This window comes from Chenopodium album, chromosome 10, assembly GCF_948465745.1.
Source record: "Chenopodium album chromosome 10, dcCheAlbu1.1, whole genome shotgun sequence".
NCBI lineage: Eukaryota > Viridiplantae > Streptophyta > Magnoliopsida > Caryophyllales > Amaranthaceae > Chenopodium > Chenopodium album.
This window is the reverse complement of record NC_137843.1, coordinates 4366411-4393251: the sequence shown is the minus strand read 5'-3', so window position 1 is coordinate 4393251 and position 26841 is coordinate 4366411. Positions and strand designations below refer to the sequence as shown.

The following is a 26841-nucleotide window of genomic DNA, read 5'->3' as shown; positions in this document are numbered from 1 at the left end:
CCCACATATTATATGCCTTGATCAAAAAACACAAAACCTAAATTGTCAAAGGAACAAACCAATGCGTGGCAAAAGTTTAGCAAATCACTTTGGGGAGATGAAACGTTTCGCTAATATAATCTCTAGTTAATTGGCTATCACAGCGTTGTAGGCATGCAGTGATGAGTGAAGGTCACGATAACTTTATCAAAAGAATCTTGCGAAATACTGATCGATATGAGACGACCTTGTTCACGAAAAACCTAGACAAGAATTGTGTGACTAGGGACCTGTTTTCTTACGTTGAATTTCAGTTCAATCCAGTTCAATTAAGTTCAGTTCAGTTTAGTTTATTTTCAATTCACTTCAGTTCAGTTTATGTCTAATAATATTGTTAATGATATAAAGTCAAATTTCATTCTTTTAAGCTCTTATTACAACGACAATAATAATAATAATAATAATAATAATAATAATAATAATAATAATAATAATAATAAATTAATCTTTAATAATAATAATTTCGTTCCAGCTTTTACTTTTTTTTTTTAATCATGTTAATTTTTTATACAGTGTTTTGTGTTCTTTTGTCATAATAATATTTTATTTTTTAATTAAATAGTATATGTTTTTAAAATGTTTTGGGGTTTCATGTTTTTAATATATTTTCGTTAATATTATAATTATATAGTATATTTTTCTTAAATATTTTAATATGTATATTTGTATATACACATATGTATAATAATAAATAATAAAAGATCTCTAATTCGTAGTTAAAAATTACTAATTAATAAGTTCAGTTCAGTTTATTTTCAGTTCAGTTCAGTTCAGTTTATTTTCATTTCAATTCAGTTGACTTTAGCGTATGAGAACAGGCCCTAATTGTCTCGTTTTAAAGAAAAGGAAAAACAATGGATCGATAACTAATCTATAGAGTATGTGAAGTTGTATCATCTACTTCACACCATTAAATAAAAATTATAAAAAGTATGGTAGATATTATGAAAATATATATTGAGATAATTAAACAAATATAACAAAATATCACTTGATTATATTTTGCCTTTTGTATAATTGTATCAATCTTTAAAGATTGTCAAACATAAATGTGAACAATGTAAACGTCAAATCGTTGCAAAAATATAAAACAGAAAATATTAAGTTAGGTTAAAACGTTAAATATACACCATTAGTTAAAGTATTATCAATAACTAGGAGAGAATTATCAATAATTACAGTGAGTAAGAAGTAAGAACCCATGACTAATTTTGTGGCATCCTATGAGCTACAAATAACTATAATAAGAATAAAAATAAAATTACATGTACTGTAGTATTTAATGTTACCCAAATTAGATTATAAAATTAATAATTAATGAGGACAAACAGTCCATTTCTTTAGGTGGGTCTCCTGAAAAATATATTTAATTTTATACTTAGGTGGAAGTGAGGTGGAAGGAAGTTTCATCTGGAAATTGTACTTCTATAAGAAAGAGAGAACAAAAATCTATCTCCTTCATATCATTTCAGAGATTAGAGATTAATTTAGAAAAAAAAAAAAAAGAGTAGTGATTAATTAAGCAGTAAAGCAAAGTTAGTTATGGAAGGAAAAGAAACCAAGAGCTGCTGCCCACCTGGTAGTGGTAAATCTTGCGGGTATGTTATTTTTCTCCCTCACTTCTTCAATTTTTTTTTTTTTTTTTCTACCTTCATTGAATTTTAGTTTACTTGTATTATGTGTAATTATTTTATGTTTTTATAATAAGTTGATTAGTTAGTTTTGTAATTTTCAATTTTTCATGATTCAATTTGTACATATTATTATTGGTCATGTCCTTGATGCTAATTTTTGTTTGAGATATCTCATCTCCTCTCTCTCTTGATACAAAAACCGCCTAATATATTTCTGCATGCTCTTATAAGTAAGAATTTGTAAACAGTATATCGCACGGATGCTATACTAGTTTATCTTATCTATTACGTGTTGATTGACGATCTTCTTTATCAGGTCTAGTAATGTCCCCTCAAATGACAAAGCATACTGCAAGTGTGGACCAGGGTGGACTTGTGTGATCCGAAAAATTGAGGAGCCTCAAACCGATGTCAAGCCTTTCTACAACTGCGTCGAAGGGAGCTGTATTTGCATCACGTAATTATTTCACCTCCTCCTTAATATTTTTCTTAATAATCATCATCTTTCAGTTTTCACAAACTTACAGAAGATGCAGTAGAATATTAATGTCCTGTCACGTTAGTTTAAATTAAACAAATTATATGTGTTGTTAAATATGAAAATAATCCGTCATAGAGTAATGATTGGTGATTAAATATTCTATGTCACTACTTAAATAAAATGATGGAAAATGTATTAATTCAACAAAACTACAGTATTATTAAGGTTTTTTTGTAGATATGTTTATTATCACAATCATATGGAGGGTGTAATACCAGTAGTTAATTAGGACAATATTTATGAAGACTCTTTTTGGAATGGAGTTTTTTTTTTTTTTTTTTCTTGTATGATTTCATGTATTTCAATTTATGAGTAAATAATCTACTGATAGTTGCGTACTTGTGTTTATAATGAAAGGTATATATATATATATATATATATATATATAGATCAAAACTGAGAAATTAAACATGATGATGATGGTCCTAGATTACAAGTTTAAAACTTATGTAGCCGAAATTAATAAATTTGCAGGGATGATTCGAAAAAAGAGGGATCATCAGGAGGAAAACAAGTAGTAGAGACTGCAGGGGCATTTTGCTATTGCGGAGAAGGGTATGCATGCACCATCACAAAAACTGAAGGCCCTGATGCTGGTAAAGTGTTTTTCGAGTGTGGCAATGGCTGCGCCTGTGAGGTTCCTGCTTCCGGATCTGAAGCTGTTATTCTCAAGGATGCCTGATTGTTGTCTAATTAGGATGTTTAATTTGAAGGAGTTTATTTAATTTGCACCACAATAATTTTATGTCTGTAGATTATGTTGGTTTTAATCTAGTGTTACATGAAGCTGTATGCCTGTAATAGTATTCTGTAGCTGTCAATAGACTGTGAATCTTGTACTTGTGGGCAGAATGACTTGCTGTTATTATATAAAACTCCTCAGTCCTACATCGTCGTTAAAACTACTTGAAACAATTGGCTTATATAGAACTTTACAGTAAATTGTTATATGACTGCTTTCGTCTGAAAGAATTTTTGAGTACCTCAGAGCTTGGGCTGCTGTTGGGCATGTAGGAGTTCACTTATGACTGCTTTCGTCTGAAAGAATTTTTGAGTACCTCAGAGCTTGGGCTGTTGGGCATGTAGTGATTCGAGTGAACCCCTTCGTCTCATAAATCTAAGTTGATAAACACAGTAATGCTTATAATACTGTTATAGACAAATTGAATTAAGGTTAAGAGGTTTGTGCATAAGCTATGATTGATAAATTAAGATGACTTTCTTTAGCCTGAAATACATTAGTATAATTTACAGTAAGGCTTCAGCGTGGTATATAGCAGTACATCTGTACAAGGCTGAATAGAAAAGGCCGTATACATATGAATGTCGGTTTAATTTCTTAACCAACAAAATTCAAACAAATCAAGGCTTCATCGATCTGCAAATGTGTTGCAGAAACAGTTCTACCACAAGCAAGAAAATACAAGACATTTTGAAAGAAATTGCTTGCATAAGGACCATTTGATTACAAGATACCCTCCGCGAATTTCAACTTTCTTTGAATGAAAATCATTAGATGTTTGAAAATAACTCTTCTGAATTTCTGATATACTGTACACACGTAATTCAAACAAAGATAGGAGTAAAAAGTAACACTCTTCTAGATCGAGTAAGATGTTTACTTGTTTAGCACTGGATTTGAGTACATATGGCTCTATCTTAAACTTCATAGAAATACTTGAAATCTGTCCTTAACAAAATCATACATGTTAGTAATTAAGTAAATAAGACAATAAATACTTATCTGATTAATGTTGCGTAGATCAAACTGACAATTGCCGCGTCGTGGTAAACCACTGACCTAAAAGACGATTCCGCGCTACCCCGGTGCAGTAGACATCAAGCGGTCGCCCTCCAGGATAAGCACGGCGCCGGAATTTGTGTGCACTCACAAACCCGACTGGAACTCAGAATACTTGCCCAAAATCAAAGGAGTACTTTTTAAAAGGAATAAGAGAATGTTTGATTTCGCATTTTTTGTATTGTGGAAGCCAAGGAACCTTGAATATATGTATCATGTATGTAGAGAAGAAAAGCAACGGCCAACCTTAAAAGTGGAGTATCATGTGCCATTTACCAACTAATAAATTGGGTAATCAAGGAGGCAACAGCTAGGCATTAATAATCAACTATGTATGAGCGTAACCCCCAAATTATCAATGGCATTCTCAACAACTTAATTCAAATAATGAATAGACCATAAATATTGTAATAGATACAATATTCCAATAACAATAAACCGTTAAAGAATAACGGACACCAAAAGATAAGATGCCCATAACCCACTTACCGCTTCTCAAACAAGTACGTAGTACAAAACCACTCCAAAAAATAAACGACACAAAGCTTTTGGTAAATTATCAAAGTGAGACTCTCTCTATCATTTTCTCTCATCTTTCTTTGTGTTTCACTCAAGAACTTCCAACAATCCCCCACAGGTTCGAAGATGTGAAAAGAAAGAAAGAAAATTGATTTTGGGCAAAACAAAACAATTGCATAAGTGTCAATGTCTCGCGACTTGAATTAACACATAGTGAACATCAAGCTATGATCCCTCACCTACCAAGTGACCTTCGTCTTGAACTTAATAGGGAGTTAGGGACCCGTCACTTTGAGCCACACAATTGAACATGTATAATATTCTGAAATTCCGCGAATAAAGGTGACGCATTATACTGGCCATACGTCCAGCCTGGATGCTCATAGGTGCTCTAGAGTATAAGCCCACAAAATACTCATAGGAAGCGGCCACACTTCCACACCTAAGTAGGTGAATCCCATCAAGTGTGAGCTACAACACACCTCCAAAAATATGGATATGGGTTCATTAAGAGCCATATGCTCAACCTCTTTCCATTTGTAGCAAGCACACATCAAACATCTAGGGATGGACAAAAATCAAATTTTGTGCTTCCGAATTATTTCATAATGTTCCCCTTTGAACTCATAATGAGTAGGAGTTGATTACTTGTAATTCATACTTTGGGCTTATAGTCCCATCCCCTCCGATGTTACCAAAACTAGTTTTTGTACAAGGCCTTTAGTTAACGGATCCGTAGCATTTCTTTTAGACTTTATGCAGTCAAGTGATATCACCCATTCGACAAGTCATTTTTGACATCAACCATTATAGACATGGTTCAATCAAAAGTAACTACGACTTGCAAATCACAACGAATTCCCCTACAATGGGATATTTGCAAGCACATTTTCTCATAAGAGCCATATACGTACTCTTGACCATCTTGTTTCATAACCTGTCAATTCAAGAATAATAAATTTAGATTATTCCAAAACAAACACAGCAAAACAAGGTTGCTTTGCACAATTTCCAAACATAGCTCCATCACTTAGTGGTGTAGACATAACCACTTGAGTTTGAACTCATCGTTGAACTCCAAGAACTCATGGAAGATTGCAATAGTGCAAACTCTAATCTTGTGTACTTTTCAAGTACCTATATGCAACCTTCTCAAAACAATCTAATGATCATTGCTCGAGTTAAGAGTAAGAGTATACCTGCTTAATCTACTTACAAAATAAGCAACGTTAGATTAAGCATAGTTTCCAAGAAACATATATAACATTACCAAATGGACACATATTGCTCCCACATAATCAATAAATCCAAAAACTTTATATTGTAGCAATATATGACTCATCCATAACAAGTTTAGCCTTAAAGACTTCCAATAAAACTCAGTGAATTAGCAACAAAATTCATAGAAGAAATATTAAGCATTACAATCCCAAGAAAAATATTGTATAATTCTACACATAGTTAGACATAACCTAACTCATAGTCAATGACTTCTTCCACGGAAACAATCACTACTCATGACATTTCACTAGTTTAAAGTTGAAACTCTTAAGACATAGAGATACCCATGGAAACTTGTAAGGAAAATACAATAAAAAATTGTCTTAGCACAATTAACCACTTTCAGGCTTCACATTAATACCTCTCATAACACAAATATGCCTAGAGACTTTATTCAATAAAGAATCAATAATTAGGAAAGACTCAAGATAAAATTACTCCAAGACTCGCCAACAAAATGCAATTACCAAGCAAAAAATTGAGCCAAGACTTTGAGTCCAACACTAATTCTTTATTACTTCCCCCACATTGGACGACAAAGTCCGATTCAAAGCCCTTAGCAATAAACTTAAAACTCACATTCTCAATTGATGAGATATTTGGACATAAAAAACTCCCTCCAAAATTCATTTGGGGTCTTTAATAGCATAAATTCCTTATAAAGAAATCGCATAAGTTTATAAAACTTGAACCCCCACAGGTTCCAAAATAAAGCATAGTGAAATACATGGTTGGGAAAAATTCATAACTATGTCATAGGCGGTAACCGGTAACAACAAACCATCATAATGGAGAAACTATAGTCTGATTCCCAAAATACTTTATTTGAAATTATTTAAAAGAGAAAGTCATATAATGTCCTTAAGAAAAAAAAATATATATATCACACAATTTCCCTTCACAAAACTCAACAAGTTTAAGTCTCTGGGCAAATTCTACACATGCTAATGAAATACCGAAAATAAAGTAATGGATTCAAGAAATTGACATAATACATCTCAACTCCATGCTCAACACATACATGAATCATGATAAAATTGGTACTCGGAGTACATACATGCATCTCAAAAACATGTTTAAGAACATTGCTCAATGCATCCTACTAAATAAATATTTAAATCAATAGAGTTAATCTCCAAAGGTCAAATTCAATCCACAAAATGTAGAACCAAGAAATAAGAGGTAACTAAATATATGCAATACATTGTCATACTCATAAAAAAAAAAAAAAAAAAAAAAAAAAAAAAAAACAGTTTACCTCTTACTTTCTAATAATCATCCAAATATCTCATCAATTGAGAATGTGAGTTTTAAGTTTATTGCTAAGGGCTTTGAATCGGACTTTGTCGTCCAATGTGGGGGAAGTAATAAAGAATTAGTGTTGGACTCAAAGTCTTGGCTCAATTTTTTGCTTGGTAATTGCATTTTGTTGGCGAGTCTTGGAGTAATTTTATCTTGAGTCTTTCCTAATTATTGATTCTTTATTGAATAAAGTCTCTAGGCATATTTGTGTTATGAGAGGTATTAATGTGAAGCCTGAAAGTGGTTAATTGTGCTAAGACAATTTTTTATTGTATTTTCCTTACAAGTTTCCATGGGTATCTCTATGTCTTAAGAGTTTCAACTTTAAACTAGTGAAATGTCATGAGTAGTGATTGTTTCCGTGGAAGAAGTCATTGACTATGAGTTAGGTTATGTCTAACTATGTGTAGAATTATACAACATTTTAAGCCAAAATCGTCTTTTAGATTGTTAGTAATTAAGTAAATAAGACAATAAATACTTATCTGATTAATGTTGCGTAGATCAAACTGACAATTGCCGCGTCGTGGTAAACCACTGACCTAAAAGACGATTCCGCGCTACCCCGGTGCAGTAGACATCAAGCGGTCGCCCTCCAGGATAAGCACGGCGCCGGAATTTGTGTGCACTCACAAACCCGACTGGAACTCAGAATACTTGCCCAAAATCAAAGGAGTACTTTTTAAAAGGAATAAGAGAATGTTTGATTTTGCATTTTTTGTATTGTGGAAGCCAAGGAACCTTGAATATATGTATCATGTATGTAGAGAAGAAAAGCAACGGCCAACCTTAAAAGTGGAGTATCATGTGCCATTTACCAACTAATAAATTGGGTAATCAAGGAGGCAACAGCTAGGCATTAATAATCAACTATGTATGAGCGTAACCCCCAAATTATCAATGGCATTCTCAACAACTTAATTCAAATAATGAATAGACCATAAATATTGTAATAGATACAATATTCCAATAACAATAAACCGTTAAAGAATAACGGACACCAAAAGATAAGATGCCCATAACCCACTTACCGCTTCTCAAACAAGTACGTAGTACAAAACCACTCCAAAAAATAAACGACACAAAGCTTTTGGTAAATTATCAAAGTGAGACTCTCTCTATCATTTTCTCTCATCTTTCTTTGTGTTTCACTCAAGAACTTCCAACAATACATCCTATACCACCTCATCAATATCCTTTACAGTACAATACGCTCCCAGCATGATCAATGCTTCTTTGCAGAAATATGTCATTTTCATTTGTCCTGAAGTCCTGCTTACTGTGGGCAGACCATCAGAATATACAATCACTATCCAAAATAGAAGAGCAGCTCAGATGGGGAATTCTAAGCAAAAAAGAGCGAAAATTCAAGCTCATATACATTATGCACAAGAAACAAATTAAAAAGTAGTTATCTGAGTCAGTTTCAGATATTGACTTCATGTCATGTTTGCTGGTTCAAATGTATATCATTAATTAAGAAAATCCAGTTCCTTGCAAAATTCATCTGAAATTAAAGAGCAAAGAGTTTCTTAATTTATGATACATTTGAACCAGCAAAAGATCTGAAATAAAAGAGCAAAGAGTTTCATTAACATTTGTAATTTATCTGCCAGAGGATATCGTATGAGAAATGCTGTGAAATGGACTGAGGTGTATGATTATAGAATTTACAACAAGAATCATTACTACTTTACTAGTATACAATAAGATTTCACAAGTCAGACTATATGTCATGAGAGCTTTACACAATTGCATTCAGGAAAATTTGTGTTGCACTGTTGCAGCATTATAACACTACAGACAGGCTTCACAGTACATTCAGACCATTCTGTACATCATATGATTCACAACAATCAGCAAGAAAAGTTCCTGCTGATGAAAATGAAACAAACAGCAGTGCCGTTGGGCATAAACTGGCACACCAACAAACCATCTGCACCTGTAAACAAACATACAAGAAGTTGTTAACGCTAAATTTTGAATTATCTAGAAGTAAATTAGTATTTGGTGGATACAAAAGAACAGAAACAGAAAGAGATTTTGATTACTCACAGAGTCACAGTTACATCATTAGCATGATTTGCTTTGGAAGTTGATGTGCTACAGTGCTATTGATGATGTAATAGGAATATAGGATACAAAGCTCAACAACATATGCCCCAATTTCCACACCCCAAGCCAGATTGACCACCCACCTTCCGATGCTTGAGGGCCTGAAGTTTCAGATTATTCCGTACAAACACATAATCCTTCGCTTGATCTGATCCAAATCCCAGCTTTTCAACAGCATCCCTACATGGCATGCTATCGCACAATTGCCAGCTTTCCTCACACATAATTGCTGCACTAGGAATCTGACTCAAAATCTTAATGGCTAATGTCTGAAGATGTGGTGTCTCGAATCCAAAGTTCTCCCACCATGTAACTGGCTCCATGTTATTTCTACAGTCTGCAGCATCCTCTTCTCCAAAAGATACTTCTGCTCTCCGGTACACACCTAGCTCTTCTCTTAGCACTCTCCTAGACTCGAAGCCAGACTCATATCTCTCGAGTGTGGCATTCCAAGCCCTCATTAGACACTTGTTCTTGTTCTGGCCTTTCCCAAAATGTTTAGGATGCAACATATAAGCTGCTCCATGAAGTGGAGAAAATAACTTATCCCACCTATCTTCTACGAGCAATTCCACCTGATTCAACAACAGCTCATCTTTTATTCCCTTACTCCTCAATGATTCTAGTGACATAATCTGCCAATTATAAACATCCCCCATAGATTTATTGACATCAATTGTTGCAAGAAGTCGCATGAAGGGTTCAAACACCTCTACCATTATGTTTGCCCGACCCCAAAAATCATCCCTTGATATGATTGCTTCAACATTGAATCCGACCTCCTGAGCATTCTGAAGTCGCTTCCACTCTTCTCTAACAACTAAGTCATACAAAGTTGGTTTTATTTCAAGAATCTTCCTAACCAGGGAAAAAGAGGGTGCAAACTTTTGTGAGACTTGGTCTCTGGATCCCTTAAGAGCATCTATATTAGTGCAAGAAGATGAACTCCGAAAAGCAGAAACACACCTCTCAATCTCACTAGCAGTTGAAACTACATCCTTCATCCAATCAAGATTAGCCATCTCCTCCATCAACAGAAGAACAGAATGTGAAGTGCAGTGAGACCAGAAGATATTAGGGAACTTGGATAAAATCACTGACTCAAAAACATCACTAACTTGCCCATCTAGACGAGTTATGACCTGAAACACATTCGAAGAACCTACCTCAGCAATCACATTGGTAAGCTCATTGATGAACAGATTATCTGGTACATCTCCCTCAATGATGTCCACCTCTTTCAAGAACATGACACCTCTAGGACTCGCTACAAAAAAGTTAACACAGAAGCATCCGAGTGAGCCATCCAGACGATTCACACATAGTATTGTGCACCCTGTGTTAGGCCAAGATTCTCTAGCTAATGCCAAGGCTTTCTCTAATCTGACTTTTTCTTTACTCAGCAAAGAGCCTGATAAATGTTCCATCGAAGGAAGCTCATAACTAGGACCAAAAGCACCCACAGTTTTTACCATTTCCCTAAAGTAGGCTGAATTCACGATGTTGACATTCACTCCATCCACATAAAAGAACCTTGCCACAATATCATCCACAGGTTCAGTCTGTTGGCTAACTCCAACAGTGTACTTTGTCATAGTGTTTCGACTAGAAGAAACTCCCTTCTTCATAAGCTTCTTAGCTACGCGATCCTTCTCAAATACACTAAATGTTTCTCTTACAGAATTATCAATTGCAGGACAAGGCTTGACACCCAACCCATTGTATCCAAGAAGATGGGCTCTAACACGCGAATAAGACCCGTTGTAACGTTGATTACAGTGGTTGCATTTCCACCTTTTAGTACCACTCCCTCTATCAAACCCTCCAAACACACTTACATGTTTCCACCCCCATTTTTCAGATTCTGCAGGCATTTTTCAGTTACTGATAACTGCCAAATTTACACAGATAAGAACACAACCCTTTTTAAGAAGTAACATATGTACCAATTAACTAATACTAAAATTCATGCTATTGGTTTATAAACAATCAATTCCACTGTCCCAATTTCATTGCCCTATTGGCATTTTACACGCGGTTTAAGGAGTAAAAAAAAATACTTGGTAATGCAATAAAAAAAAAATAGTATACCCCGTCCCTCTAAGATTGCTTTCAAAGGTGCGGCGTGTCTCTACCTGCATTTTAATTGTAAAATAATAGAGGGAAAAATCTCACCCATAATTTAGGACGGGACACCAAAAAAATTGGGACGGATGAAAATGAAAAATGGGACAACTAAATTGGGACAGAGATAATACAATATCATGAACAGAATATAGTCCAACTCTCTAAAAACATCAGATACGAATTCTAAGTGATCACTTACAATGTCATGGAAAAATGAATTATTAACAGAGTTGCCACCATTTCCTTAATTAAATTTCATTGTTGAAGCATAAAAAATAGAAATTGCAAATACAGCATGATTAAACCAAAATCAAAACTGCAAGTTTAAACATGATAACATTTGTGGAGAAAGATGAGATTATGATATTTTTTTTATTTATATTTTTTTTTTAAAAAAAAAAAGAAAAAAAAGAAGAAGAAGTTACCTTAGAAAAAATCACGAATCAGTAATGACGATGAATGTTGCACGGAGAAGACGCAGTTGAAGCAGGGGTCCGTTTCTTAAAGGGCGGCTAGAAAGAGAAACGGGTTTCGTAGTTTTTGTTGAAACTAAGAAAAAAACGGCAATTTAAAGAATGAAATGGATCATCACAGATTCAAAGTATGGTATGTATGTTTGACAATTTCAATTGGCCAGACTAGCAAAATTAAGTACATCAATTGGACGTTTTTTTATTACGGAAAAGAACTTGGCGTTTCGTTTCATTACGTTTTTTTAATTAATAATAATGCGTAGTACGTTTCTTTTGCTTGGATATTTTATTTTTTATATCTTACTCCATATTTAGCTTTGACAGAATTTTAAAAATTAAATTTAGGGTTTTACTTTTTATTAGGTTGACAAGGAGCCAACAATGATTTGTATATTTCATACAACTACACGTTCAAGTCATTCTTTTGGCAATGTTGACCTTGGTTGATAAGGCATAAGGGTTAATAATTTCAAATTACAACTAAAATAATTTAATAAATTTAAATAAAATAAAAAAAGTTAGCTAAGAAAAAATCCAACCTTTTCTTGGACATATTGGCCAGTTGTAACTATCAATTTGAATAAACTTTTTTTTTTTTTTTTTTTTAATTATAAACAAACTAGCTTTTACCTCTCTATTTTTGTGTCATGTTCGGTGACTATAATTATGAATCTGGCAAGATTTTGTTATGCTTGCATTTTTGTAAAAATCAATAGTTATGGTAGAATTTTAAATTACAAATTTTTAAAGAGTACAAAAATTTGAATATTTCATCATTTCTTAATGTCCTGAACATTTTTTTTTCAATGGTCAAAGTCGTAAATATATATATTACCGCTTATACTTACAATTGTGTTCATATCTCCTAATAAGATCTTGTTAGGTTTGTATCAATACATAGTTTTAAACTATTAACATTTCTTTAACTAACTATAAAAAAAAAAAAAAAACACATTTAACAATTAATATTAGAATTAACGGATAGATAATAATTGTCGTTTCAACTTATTTTAAAAAAAAATGCATGAAAAGGACCAAAAAGGAAGATACCATTTAATTAGTAGGGTACATCGTGAGAGTTTAATTTAATTAAATTAGACAAGTTCTTGGATCACAGTAGTGCGCTACCAATCTGCCATTTGTAATGTTTACATCAAATTTAGGATTCTATAAATAGGGAGCCATTGCAGCTTAATTATCAATTTAAATTAATCTAAGAAGTTAACTACTTATTAAAAGAGATTTAAGAAGCTGCCAACTAAGTTTATTTATATAATGGAAGCATCAAAGGTTTGCTGCCCACCTGGTGAAGCTGTTGGGTACGTAATGTGACATTCTTTTTTTTTTTTTTTTTATATATATAATATATATTATTACGTGAATTCTTGGACAAATCATATACTTGAGCTACATTTATTTATATTTGTGTGTATATTTAAATTTACATATTAAATTAATTAATTAAACTATGTATGTGTATTAATTGTTCCTACTGAACAGAAACTCATGCTGCAAATGTGCCCCGGGATGGACTTGCGTGATCAAAAAGATTGACGAACCTGAACTTCTTACCGCTGGCGAGCATTTCACCAAATGCTCCGAAAGCTGTGTTTGCATCACGTACGTACATATTCGTACTTGTACCTAATAACATTTTTAAAAGATTTATTTCGTTGATTGTACATGTAACACAATAACTATTAATTATATGCCTTTTACCTTAATTATTACTTTACGTAGCTATTGTAAAATAACAAGTGTACACTTGAAAAATAATTTAATGAGATTTAGTTTATACATTTATGAAAAATAACTAAGCATTTAATTCATTTTTTAAAAAACTGCAGTGATGAGTCTACCAAAGTAGAGACTGAGGGAGGATTCTGTGTTTGCAAAGAAGGGTATACATGTAGCTTTGTAAAGACTGAAGGCCCTGATGCCGGGAAAGTCTTCTTCGAGTGCGGCAATGGCTGTAGGTGTGAGATTTCTGCCTCCGGCGATGAGGTGGTTGTTGTCAAAGAAGCCTAAGAAGCCTTTTATAATAACCTTGACTTGTTATTGATGTATCATTTATCTTTAAAAAAATGTGTGTGTTAAAGGAGTGTGGAGGGTATGGCGAAGTTTATATGCTTATGCATGATTGTACGTATTTTATGATACCTTTGGTTTTGTCTTTTACGGAGTAATAATAAGCATTATTATTGTTGAGTGTTGATTATTTGTTGTTGCCAATGTCTATAACTCTCAAAATTGAAATTTTATTCTATTTTCTCAAAACTTCCTTTTTTCATATACTTATGTTCAGACAATTAATGATTTTTTGCACGAAAAATAGACAAAATTCTACATTAGACCTCAATTGTACATGTTTTGAGGTTAAAACTTGTTTCACTTTGACATTTCGAGCGGCTTACCTTAAATTTAGATTATTATTATTAAAGATAAGATTTTATATATACCAATTCATTTCAATTTAACAAACCAAACAACTCATAAGTAATGTCCCAAAAAAAAAAAAAAAAAAAAAAAAAAAAAAAAAAAAAAAATTGGTATAAAATCTTTATATTTTTCTGTGGAATTCAAAAGTTCAAATTTAAGTTTAAATGTTATGGAGTATACATGCATAAAGGAAATTTGACTACTCCATGCATGCTACGTACCTATCAATAACCCTTAAGTTTGTCATTGATTTTAAGTGTTAAACTAGTAGGATTTCATGGATAAAAAAAATAAAAAAAAAATTAAAAATCAATTTTCTTATCTATCTCCACTCTCCAACAATTAAAGGCCGGGTAATGTTTGGTTGATATGAGATCTTATTTTCGTAGGCAATTGATTTGCATTGGAATTAAACTCCCACATTCAATTTCATAGGAATTGCATAATTTTACATTGTTTGGTTGCTATAAAGGAATTTGCAAATTATGGGAATTTTGAGTTACCAAAAAGGCCCTTGGTAATTTAATTCCTACGGAGTAAATTTTATAGAATCTGAAAATTTCCATGAATTTGTAATTCCTACAATCTAGTCAACCAAACAAACCCCTCAACTAAAATCCCATGATTTTTCAATTCCCCCATTTTTTTTTTTTTTTTGTTCAACCAAATAAGGATGTATTTAGTCCTGCTGGGCAATCAAAGTATAAAATTATATACTTATATAGTACTAGTCTTTGCGTTTCTGGTTTTCAAAAAAAAAAAAAAAAAGTCTTTGCGTTTCTACTATTTAATGCAATTTGTAGTACAGAAACGTTTCGTTTAAAAAACCAAGACGTTTCAGCAATTAGTAAATGAGGAGCACCAAGCCACCAATCACAGCAAGCACTACATCGTCGATCAATTAGCACATTAACGTCTAATCTACACATAGTCAACGACACTCTTTTTCAATTCTTTACTTTCTATATCATTTTACTTGTTCTTCTAAAACTAAGGAGTATCAAGATAAAATATATTAGAAATACAGTACATTGATCTTATAATATTAAAGATTAAAGAAGATTGAGAATTGTTACACCTCTAATCAGTTCACTTCAGCTTAATTTTCAGTTCAGTTCAGCTCTAATTAGTTCAGTTCAGCTCCTAATTTCCTTCTCTCATAAAATTTTCATTTCAACTCTATTCAGTTCAGATCAATTCAGTTCAGCTCAGTAAATGTGAACAGATTACCAATTTACCAACACGGAGTACTAGTTAACAATCCAATATGGAGCACAACTGCACAATTGACTTTTTGATAAGCATGAGTACATTTACTAATCTTGTATAAATGAAAAGACATAGTATTGTACGAAATACTTTTTTGTTCCAAAATTAAGCGCATGTCTTCATTTTTTCAGTTTTCAAGATCAACATTTCATCAGTATTTAACCAAAAAAAAAAAAAAATACTATCAAAAATAAACTCGCAATTATTTAACTTTTACAGTATACATATATTAATTACATATGCAAAATATTTTTAGATTAGTCTTTATATTGTACTTTGTATATTTGGATTTATGGTTTTGTGCATTGGTAATTTAACACGAGTGTTGGTCAAACTATTGTGATTATTATGAAGTGGAGGGTATACAATAAAAAATGTTTTATCAAGCTTTAAGGATGGTTGCCTTGTTGGTTGCCAACTTTGGCTTGCTTTAAACTTTAAAGTTACACTTCAAGAAAACCTTTTTAATGGGGGCTCAAACACATACTTAAAACAAAAAAAAAATATGAAAATACAAGAATGAAGAGAAAGAATCACAGGCAGTATAGTAGCATTTGCCATAACATATTCGTAATAGAATGATTGAAGCTATAGAAAACACATTGATCGATCATTTATCAAAACTTACAACTTATTATTTCCCCTTTCATTTATGAATTGTAAAATAACAAAAAAATCAATATGTACCGAGCACCTATGATTCGACAAGAGCGGTGTTCTTGCTTGTCAAGGCTCCTCAAGAGAACCTGGGATTCACAACTTTGTGAGCTCAAAAAAGAAGCGCGATTTCTTGTGCGTATCAATGAATGATTTGCTCCAGCTCTATAGAATATAAGAGCATTGAGAGCTGACACTGACAATGGTGAGAAAACCATCGATCCAGAAAACCATAAAAAACATTTTGTCAATAGAAATTCGTGTTATAAGAGGATGTAGGTGGTAACCCATGAGTCCTTGGTAATCCAATTGAGTCGGTACCCAAGCTATATCCTCTTTCAATCGTCTCAGCTTCAAGAGGTAATTCATCCAATGTCTACAAACAAAGCAAGTAAATAACGTCATAAAGAGAAAATAGATTTTGATTAGTCAATTAAAGCTCAATTAGCATACAGAAATTTGTCTTCAAATTTATGAAAAGGGTAACTTTTTCTAACTAGTAGTAAAAAGGGTAGCTTTTCTTGAATAATTTAGCTTTGCACATGTCAGTGGCACATCTAACAGAGCTTCAGCTAACCATGTCATAGCCAACATGCCCAACAAGTATAATAGAAATGTGCAACTTAATACGAGTATGTGGAACTAAAAACTATGTTCTGTGAAATTGCATTTGAATACCACTAACCTGAAATGTGCAACTTAATACGAGTATGTGGAACTAAAAACTATGTTCTTGTGTATTATTATTACAAAAAGAGTTCCACAAAACTAACCTGAAAAGCCTGTTGAAGAACTCGGAGAGTCTCTCGAGCGTGTTTTCTCTTGGCTGACACTTCTCCAGGTTCCTGCAGCATCTCTTCGAATAGTTTTTCTCTGCAAAAACCAAACAAATAAACCATAACTTTGGCAAGCTAAAACATTGTCATCATTGGCACGAGAAGGATTGCAAAAGAGGAACACATTAGTGTTTCAAAACAATGCATAAGCAGCTGAACAGTTAATATACCTGTAAAGTTTTTGAATTAAAACATTGTGCAGCTCACGTTTTGTGTGGTTGACCTGATAAGAACATACAGAGATTGCCCAAAATGAGAACAAGATTTAAAAATTGTACAAGTAGCAGTAACAGCTACGGCTTCATTTCACATTTGAAAATTGATACTAGCATAAAGGAAGGTATTGTTCATAATCACCAACCAAGAAGTGCATAATAGCCTTGGGCACTGAATCCTCAATAATTTTCCTCACAATGTCAAAGTAAGATGATAATAACAATTTAGTAGCAGCTATCTCTGTAGCTTCTTGCTCTGAAAGAGTCTCCGAAGATCTCAAGATTGTAGGAGGCTGCCATAAAATAAAACGAAGATGTAAGATAGCATGCTCTTAATAAATGTAGTCAATGTAAAAGAGACAAAAGCCATAAAATGCACCTCTCGCAGATGAATGGTGGAAGGTGCATGATCAATGTTGTATGCAGGTTCCCTTTGCGCAATACTTTTAGGAGCTTCACGAGTAGATGGTTGGTTCTCAGTCCCACTGAAGATGGATGAAATACCCCAGATGGAGCTACCTGTAATGACACTTGTAATAATTAAAAGAAGAATATATTGTAAGATGCGCTCACATAGATCATTGGTATATGGGTCTCCGTCTCATTACTCATAAGCTAAAGCATGGAGTTGTCATCACTAATCCTTGACAGGTAATCGCTAACTCGTCATTACATCAGGTCCTATGGACCCAAACAATCATCTAGCACCTTCCCTCCTCCCCCCCCCCCCCCCCCCCCCACACACCCAACACTTTCTATCACACAGCATTAAATCCCCCGACACGGAAGAACTATAAAGTACAATTCTACTCAAGGCGAACTTGGGCTTGGACTCTAACCCAGTCTTTACGCAGCCTTGCAAAGCCAGAAAATTTTTAGCATGTCAAACTGCATCTTACCCATCAGAAAACATGCCCAAAGGTTATACATAAGAGTAACATTGAGAATATGGTCACAGTACAATGTGGAAACTACTCTCAACTGCACAGTCAATCCCTCTGATTACTGTTTGAACTAAGTCTCTAAATAATGTCTCTACCATGTAGAACTTTTTCTTAACAAGACACTGGGTACTTCAATAGTACAATAGCTAAAATCTAATAGATCAGTATCAAAGTGCGAATTTTCCTACAGGAAATATTACTACATTAGCATCATTTACCAGCACAATAGCTGGTTTAAGATATCCCCTATGACAACTTAGCTTAGTAACCAGCATCACTGCATCTACAACACATTCCCAAAAGGATCCACAAAAAGAGATTTGTAATTATGAATGCACATTTCAGCAAACTGATAAACCATAATACCACCCTCCCTCACACATACTGACCAGTGACCATGCATGACACCCTAATTCTGTGATTCTTGCACTATTCACAAGTTCACAACAATAAAAGACTGGATACAAATATTGCTAGAAGGAAGAAAAAAATTACAAGCATACTGTAAACCACCAAAAAAGAGAGAGGGGGGGGGGGGGGGGGGGGGTGGGGTTGGTTGCTTACCAGTAGGCCGATTTCTATCTGCTTCTGCATTTGCTCGAACTCCCTATTCAATCAAACAGAAGAAAAAGGTTGAGAGTGTATTCCATACATGGAATCAAGAAAGCAAAGCAAAAACAAAACTAAGTTCCACTCGTTCCATAGTCCATAAAAAAAACATGGAGTTCTTCCTATGCTTTTTTTCAAAAGACATAAGGCAAAACTTTTAGCATCAAGAAGTACAAATCAGGAAGGAAATAATTGCACCTGATCTGATATCACTCCATTGGCCGGTGGCTTAATAAAGCCATTTGCTGGTGACCTCACAATAGCCCTAGATCTTGAACTCCTTTCAGAAACTTGAGTCATGTCAGAATCACCACCATCCTGATCCAGAATCCCAGAAATCATAATAATGAAATTTATATAGCAAATAGTTACAGGGACAAATGGCATCCATAAATGTAAGATGGAAATCGATACCCTTTGTCTAGACACTGGTACAACTACCATTGATGACCTAATTTGCTGCTGAGCCATTTCTAGCGCTCTGCTTCCACCTATAAAGTTTGGGTGGGAAGTGTTTATGTAATCCATCTGCAGAACACATTTGTATTTAAATGTGAGTATTTCTAGCATCATAATTCAAAAGGCAGATTTTTTTTTTTTTGCAGCAAGGAGATCCAACACCATGAGGTTTTACAGCAGTATATAAGATCAAAATACTCATCCCACAAAAGAACATGAGGAAGAATAAAGGCAGGGAAAACACACAGTGCCTGAACAGTGAGCAGCTGAGCACAAATCAGCCATAAATTTAAGTTTCATAAAGGATACCTTTGATGGTCTTAATAGTTAGTACAATGATTGTCAAACTATTGAATTAAAAAAACAAGTAGAAACAGAAATCTTCCTTTGACCTCAATAGCTGGTGCAAGAATCTCTCACTTAAGCTGTAGTTTATCCTCCTTCCCAGTAGCACAAAGCGTTTGAAACAAAGATTATATAGGGAATGAGTAATTTTACAATTCTACAGTAAGAATTCATTACATTTCATCATGTTTTGAGCCAAAAAAAACATTCGTATAACATATAAACATGCACTCATAATAGGAGGAAAATGTTCAACAGTCTACACTCTACACCTGTTAGTTGACTGCTTGGCTCATACCAGCATGAATCAAATTAGCTGACTTGACCTTGCCGATTCATCAGACAAGTTATTTAAACATAAAACTTGAGGGCATGCATCAGTGATTTAAATTAAAGAAATTAAATTAGATATATGGTAACAAACCAAAGAAATTTCCTTTTTTACTTCAATTTTGGCATGCCCATAACAATACTTCGTAAAACACAATCAAGATTGTGCTATCAACATACCTCCATTTCAATAAGGTGTCTTATAATGCTCTCTGCAGGATTGAGGTTTTCCCGCAAAAATCTTCCCACAACCTCATCGACCCGTTTTCTGAGGACAGGGTAACGTTGCAGCTCATTAACCATGGATGAATGGCTCATCTAAAAATTATTCACCACAATAAAGCTTGCTATAATTAGGCTGCCAGAAATAACTTAAACAAATGGATAAAACTGTGTCTTAGACAACAACGAAGGGCTCCTTACCTTTACTAATTCATTGTAAATAAACTGAGCACACTGTATGCTAGGGTCTGATAGGCGGCCTATTTGTCTTCGGACAAGAACTTCAAAAGGAACCTGTAGTATCATTATACTTAGCAATTAAAGAGCTAAACAGCGGAATAAGGCAGCATATATACAAGTATAAAACAGAGGGGTTGGATGCATTTCCAAGTTCCAACATCCATTAACTTGAGTAAAAAACACAAACTTATACATCTCAAATAACTTTTACATCTTTGCCTTTGCAAATGCCAGTCATTATCCTAAGGAATTGGAGTAGGAAAGGAGAAATAAAGTGCCTTCTAATGCCCATAAAATTAAATTAAAAAAATAATTATAAAAAAAAAAAAATAAAAAAAAAAAAGTAATTTTGAAAGTCTATCACTGGGTTCAAAACTAAAAAAGCCCTGTATAGTGCGATAGTGGTAAAAGCAAACATTGTATTTATTTATCCTGGTATAAGTTGACATGGGTGGGGACCTGAAATCTAAAACAAAAGGTATCCATTAAACAGTAAAAGGAGGAGATTAACCTCTGCAGCAAATACAGCAGATCTTGGACCCCTTGCATTATGAATCGCAGTTCGAATATCTTCGTCTGGCAATCCATCACATGGATCAACATCCTACATTGTCATTTATAAACATTACTACATTAGACATTACCACTTTACCAGGGAAATGGGTGATCTGTAGTGTATACATCATTGCAGAAAGATCTGGCTAATTTAAGTCAAAATGGGATCATATAATTCAATGTCCAAATAAATTTTCAGACACAGTACACACAAAGAAAAGAGTACTTACCTCCAGACTCTTTACAAAGATAGACTGGAAAATATAATGAATTCGTGCACCACCAGACAGCTCAGAGGTTGAAATTTCTTCACTTTTCCCCTCCACCAAAGAAGAAAATGCTGTCATAAGCAAACCAATGTATGAGTCTCTGAAGGGCAGAAAATTGAATGAAACAAAACAAAGTTCAGGGGAAGATAGCGATGATACTGTGAAGTGTGAACAACATAACTGCATTTTAATAACAGAGTTAAATTTCAATGATAAAAGAAATGACATGTCAATCCAAACCTTCAGCATATTTGGACAGGATGTTAAGCAGGAGAGTTCCTTGGCCAGCCTGCAGCACATGGGAACATAGAAACAATTATGAATTGAGATTACAGAAATTGCAGCACATATATCAAAAGCATCTAAAAGAAATGATGTAAGCTAAATTATAGTCATCACGGTTTTTTAGCTAGCTGATACCTATGACAATGAGAAAACAATATGTGAAACAAGGTATATTATCCAATTCCCATCAACCCCTACTTGTAAAAAGGAAGGGGGGGGGGGGGAGTTGAAATGAATTGAAGAAGAAAATCCATCGTAGCATTAAACTGTTCTTATTAAATTCATTGTTACGTTTGGAAATAATAGTCAGATGCGTCTAATTTTACATTATCAATTGATACATTACCAATTGGTCTAAATTCTAATAACAAACCGTCCTTTTTGCAAATACTTAATAAAACTGGGAAACTAAGAAAGTTGTATACATTTCACCAAGCACCCAAAGTTGTGCAGGTGGGCTAATGATATGACAAGATATGATTCTCTTGTATTGAAAGTGCAAATGAGAAGTTAGGTATAGGACTATAAGCAACACAAGAACCTAATACACTATAAATGTGATGCCGTATTCTATTAAAGAAATTCTATGACATGCAAAGAAGTAGAGAAGTTTTTTCCCTGGCCATTGGAAAAGAAAAAGTCCCTACCAAAGCTTTTCTCAAAGAGAAATTCAGCTTCACTAGTAGATGCAGGTTTTGTCAAAGATGAGTCAGAAGCACGATAGAAAAGGTTAATGGATTGATGGGTTGTTGAAGTTGAACTCCTACAGCAATTTGGTTGCATATGTGGAAAGAAAGAATATGATAATTAAATTAGGCTTCGCGCTGTGATAAAGAGGTTTTTGTGACTGGAGCCATGTGCTTCATTGTGAGCACTATTTCCTTTTAGGATTTTGTAAATATGATAAGAAAATAAATGCATTATGCTTTCTCTAAATGCTGCTTTCTCATGTTCAACAGCTTGATGATTTTGTACATAACCCTCTTATAGACTTGACACCACCTTGGTCTCCTTTTGTCTGAATTTAAACAAAAATAATATATATAAGAACCAACAAAAGGAGGAGAGCTTACTCTTGTATCAGGAGTCTCTCCATAGCTTGCATATTCCTTAGTCACAGTGACCAGCTGTGAGCTTATCGCTGACTTTAATGCTGGAAGACATTCTCTGATATGTTGGACCAAAATCTATAAATAAAGGCAGTCAGCAAAATTCACACCTTAGAGAATAGAGCATAATGTCAAGATAAAAACCTGGTTCAACTTCTTTGCTAATTGTGGAACACCACAACGATCGGCTACATTAACATATTCCTGCAAAACAAGATAAGTATTGATACTCAGGTCCAGACAGCCATTAAATTCTGTGAAAGAGTGTGGATCCAAACAGACTCCACCACTATAGAACGAAATGAAATTCAAAACTTCAATCATACAGGATGGGAGCGGAAAAATCTCTCTTCGGCTGCCAGGGCATCCTTTATGCTGCGATTGCGCATAATGTCCTGCTCATCAAACAAAGAATGTGACCAACAACTTCTAAATGGCACCACAGAACCCAAAACTCGTAAAAGTCAATGTGAATTTCAAGGTTTATTTTTACATAACAAAAGCATTACCTCTTGGCTGCGGTTAACCACTCCTACATAACCAAGTTGAAGAGGAATAACTTTCCCAAGTAATAAATTACGGGCATCAGTACCCCTATCCATGATATCTAACTGAAACCAACGGGCAGAGAATGTAAAATACTTCCACTTTGCAATGACAAAATAAATAACATATTGTATCAAGCTCAGTTAAACCTTTGTAATAACACCGATAGTCCGCTTCCCTGGGAACAAGAGAAAAAGGAAATAGCTAAGCAAATGTAGGAAGTAGAGTAAAAAGTGGTGAAACAACATGACTACAGAAATACTGCAATCCGCTCGTGCTCATTTGATTGAAAGAAAAGTATACATAAGGATGATGGATTTATAATACACAACATCAAGCAAATATTTCCTTTGACAACATCAAAGACCCGAAAAAAAGAGATACAAGCAAAGCAAGCTTACCATCAGGATCAGCATTCCCTGCTATTTGTAGAGCATCAGAATTGGCTAAATCAGAGTTTGCTGGGGTAACAGCCAATATCAGGCAGCTAGGATGTCGTATGTATTTCATTATCATTGTGCGGATTCGTGCCTCAATATCAGAAGGCTGGTCACCGACTGGAACTCTTGTTATTCCAGGCAAATCTATCAAAGTGATGTCAAGAACATTGGGAGAGTAGATTTTTAAACGAATTGTTTTCTCTGAGATGCCCCTATTGCCTCCTGCTTCCCTTTCAGTTTCGGCCTAAATGATTGAGACAAGAGAAATCCCCAACAATCAGTACATAACTAACAGCCAAAAGTGGATGTGGACATGTGGTCATCTTTTTTGAGACCCAGAGATAAAAAATGGGCATAAGCAAATGAAAAGTGTAGATAATAGGAATGGGACATGAGAAGACAGATAGTGCCATTAGTTGATTGTGATCCTGAAGGTAAGCGAGAGAGTTATGAAAAACAAAAAGAAGTCCCAGAAACATAGCTTTGCCACTGTCAAGCCATGAAACAAGCCCAAGAATAGCAATGGTTAGTTTGCTTACGATTCTCTATACCAAAGCATAGATAAGTTTTATGATATGAAGAAGACAACCACAACCACTTTGGTAGATTTCTGCCCACACTACTACATTATCCTCCCCATATACACCTCCTTCCCCTCTTAATTCTCAATATGCTAGCATAACATTAGAATGAAACTACTTCCTCGGCCTAATAACGAAAACAGAAAAGCCTCGACAGCAGTGGCATATTAAATGTCTTCTACAACAAATCAACTAGAAATTTCTCCATTTGGAAATAATGGTCACATACACAACAACGATGAGAGATTCGGACAACATAACATCTATTTCCAGGCATGGATAACTTTGTTCCATTCTTATACTACCATTGTAGGTCTTTATAAGCAAGCAAAAACCCTCCTAAGTTTTTTTGTTTTGTTTTTTTTTTTGGGAAACATCCTAAGTTCATATCATACAAAATTACAGCTAATTTGCCAAATATCAGCAAAACAATATCAATAATAATTACACATACAAAATATCCTAAAAATAAAAATTAATCAAAACTAAATTAAATTAATATACCTGAATTTCATTTCGAATTTCAGAGAAATCAAAGAACTTCCTGCCAGGCAAATGCAAGAACTCGCCGTACTCCACTTCGCCGACGCCACCATCACCACCGCCATTATTAACCTTAGTTTGAATAAGCTGCAACATAAGCGGTCTCCGAGTAACAACATCAGGACCTCTAGGAAGAAAATCACGGCCAACAAGAGCTTCAATGACGCTCGATTTACCGCTACTTTGACTTCCGACAACCGCAACTTGCGGCAAATTGATCGGAATCGAAACGCCAGATTGTGAGCAGATATCTTGAAGCTTGTTCACCACTGGTATAAGTGTTTGCCCTAACGAAGATGCTTTTTGTGGCGGCGATTGCGGTTGTTCATCTTCTTCCGCCATTGTTGCGTAGCTTTATTGATTGAATAGAGCTGAAATTGAGAAATTGAAAACCCTAGGTTAAAAAAAATTGAGAGTTTTGAGTCAGAGGAAAGAGAAAGAAGGAAGAAGAGGAATTCTGGTGAAATGTGGTGGATTGATTTCGTGCTCTCCAAACAAAAATGTGTTGATTGATTCGCGGGTAAAAAGATTGGGCTCCGAAAGATCAGTTTGTTTTTTCAGTTAGAGTTAGATTGGTCGTTGTTTCAATTGCTTTTCATTCAAGAAAAAAATAATTTTGGTTTAATTTATGGGGATCCAAATTATAAAAATAGAAAGAGATTTTAATCATTTTAATTTTGAAATTTAATGTGAAATTCTCAACAATAATCCTCAATTTGTAATACACGTGACTTTTGAAATTGAATTATACGAAGTACAAAATAACCCTACTTAAAAATTTAAATCTAAATATAATATTAATAAATGTTCTTTGGTTTAAAAAAAAAAAAACTATGATTAGGTTTTTTTAAAGAAAAAACAAATTAAAAGAAAAAAAATCAACCATCCACCTTCACTCAATCGTCGCCGCCGCCACCTCCAACTTCACCTTCACCCAGGTGCCGCCACCACCTCTACCCTCATCCTCACCCCAACCTGACACCCCCCACTAGACCTAGACCCCGACAACCCCATTAGACCAAGACCACCGCTCCTCCTTCCACCATAACCCACAACCCTTCCTTTTTTATCTCCTTTGAGTCTCTATCCTTGCCACCAGCACCAGCCTATTTGTTTCAACAGAACCCGAAACCACCCACCTATCCCCAATCCGAAGGTGATTTTGGTTCAGGTGGGGGGTTAGGGTTTTAGGTTAGGGTAGTTTCGGGTTAGTTGATGGCGTGTAAGAAGGAAAGGAGGGGCCGGAAACAGGGCGGTGATGGGGGAGGTGGGGTCGGAAACAGGGCGGTGGTGGGGGAGGTGGGGTCGGAAACAGGGCGATGAAAAGGAGGTGGGCCGAAAACGGAGCGGGGAAAGGGTAGGGAGTGTCGGAAATGGGACAAGGAAAGGAGGGGGGTGCCGGCGGTGGCTACCATAGTTAACTTTAATTGACTTTTAAATAAGGTTATTCATGGGATAAAATCCTTAAATAAGGTCATTTTGTATAAACTCAATTTCAAGAGGGCCACCATTTTCTTGTAGCACAAATTTGGGGTCACCATTGAGAATTTCCCAAAAAATTATAAAATGGATAGAAACAACAAACTCCGTATTATTTGAATCAACAAGCACTGTAACAAACAAAACTTTTCCACTATTTATTTAATGACTTTGACTTATACTTTAATTTTTTTTTTTTTTTCATACAACATATTGATAAGATAGGGTCTGTTTTGATTCACTGAACTGATTGGAGCTAAATTGAAAGGAATTGTTTACAAGAGAGAAATGTTGAACTGAACTGATTGGAGTTGAACTGAACTGAAGTGAAATTAAACGGAAGAGAGCAACATTTTACAATGTATATTTTCACAGTATCAACATTTTATAATTTATATTCACATCAAATACAAAATTAAAACGATATTAATTGTCAAAGCCATGCTCAGTCAAACTGTTATAGTGTTCGGGGAAAAAAAAGAGGGAGTACTCGTACATTCTTGAATTGTCTTGAAAATCAAAACTATATGTCTTTAAATAAATTACGAAGCATATATATAAAAATTTGAAAACAAAAAACATACAAAAATTAATTAATTGATGAAGTTTAGATCATGACATTGTATTGTTGAACATA

The 26841-nt window shown here is 34.4% G+C and overlaps 3 protein-coding genes across 3 annotated transcripts; 1 reads left to right on the top strand and 2 right to left on the bottom strand.

The window, feature by feature from the left end:
- Window positions 1-1489: 1489 nt before the first annotated feature.
- Window positions 1490-3087, top strand: LOC145563215 (uncharacterized). The gene is made up of 3 exons (XM_081623655.1): window positions 1490-1637; window positions 1990-2130; window positions 2689-3087. Exons 1-3 carry the CDS (start codon window positions 1582-1584, stop codon window positions 2894-2896), a joined length of 405 nt encoding a protein of 134 aa, XP_081479781.1. The 5' UTR covers window positions 1490-1581; the 3' UTR covers window positions 2897-3087.
- Window positions 3088-5354: 2267 nt separating this feature from the next.
- On the bottom strand, window positions 5355-11106 carry LOC145562974 (uncharacterized). The gene is made up of 6 exons (XM_081623387.1): window positions 9316-11106; window positions 9173-9228; window positions 9013-9059; window positions 8299-8396; window positions 5734-5742; window positions 5355-5471 (listed from the first exon to the last, which is right to left on the bottom strand). Exons 1-6 carry the CDS (start codon window positions 11104-11106, stop codon window positions 5355-5357), a joined length of 2118 nt encoding a protein of 705 aa, XP_081479513.1.
- A 4965-nt stretch (window positions 11107-16071) lies between these two features.
- On the bottom strand, window positions 16072-25332 carry LOC145562000 (dynamin-related protein 3B-like). Its single transcript, XM_081622146.1, has 20 exons — window positions 24687-25332; window positions 23563-23845; window positions 23311-23339; window positions 23125-23226; window positions 22942-23010; window positions 22760-22819; window positions 22580-22693; window positions 21462-21510; window positions 21183-21292; window positions 20909-21001; window positions 20359-20451; window positions 20116-20253; window positions 19216-19329; window positions 19000-19119; window positions 18757-18799; window positions 17628-17767; window positions 17395-17541; window positions 17204-17256; window positions 16971-17070; window positions 16072-16573 (listed from the first exon to the last, which is right to left on the bottom strand). Exons 1-20 carry the CDS (start codon window positions 25065-25067, stop codon window positions 16445-16447), a joined length of 2367 nt encoding a protein of 788 aa, XP_081478272.1. The 5' UTR covers window positions 25068-25332; the 3' UTR covers window positions 16072-16444.
- Window positions 25333-26841: the final 1509 nt, after the last annotated feature.

Coding starts and splice junctions, on each gene's coding strand:
- LOC145563215 (XM_081623655.1), top strand. CDS start 1,582: ATGGAAGGAAAAGAAACCAAGAGCTGCTGCCCACCTGGTAGTGGTAAA. Junction 1,638..1,989: donor GGTAGTGGTAAATCTTGCGG/GTATGTTATTTT, acceptor CTTCTTTATCAG/GTCTAGTAATGTCCCCTCAA. Junction 2,131..2,688: donor GGGAGCTGTATTTGCATCAC/GTAATTATTTCA, acceptor ATAAATTTGCAG/GGATGATTCGAAAAAAGAGG.
- LOC145562000 (XM_081622146.1), bottom strand. CDS start 25,067: ATGGCGGAAGAAGATGAACAACCGCAATCGCCGCCACAAAAAGCATCT. Junction 23,011..23,124: donor TGGTTAACCGCAGCCAAGAG/GTAATGCTTTTG, acceptor TTTGATGAGCAG/GACATTATGCGCAATCGCAG. Junction 19,120..19,215: donor TACCAGTGTCTAGACAAAGG/GTATCGATTTCC, acceptor ATTCTGGATCAG/GATGGTGGTGATTCTGACAT.
- LOC145562974 (XM_081623387.1), bottom strand. CDS start 11,106: ATGCCTGCAGAATCTGAAAAATGGGGGTGGAAACATGTAAGTGTGTTT. Junction 9,229..9,315: donor AGGCCCTCAAGCATCGGAAG/GTGGGTGGTCAA, acceptor CATCATCAATAG/CACTGTAGCACATCAACTTC. Junction 9,060..9,172: donor AATGATGTAACTGTGACTCT/GTGAGTAATCAA, acceptor GTTTGTTTACAG/GTGCAGATGGTTTGTTGGTG.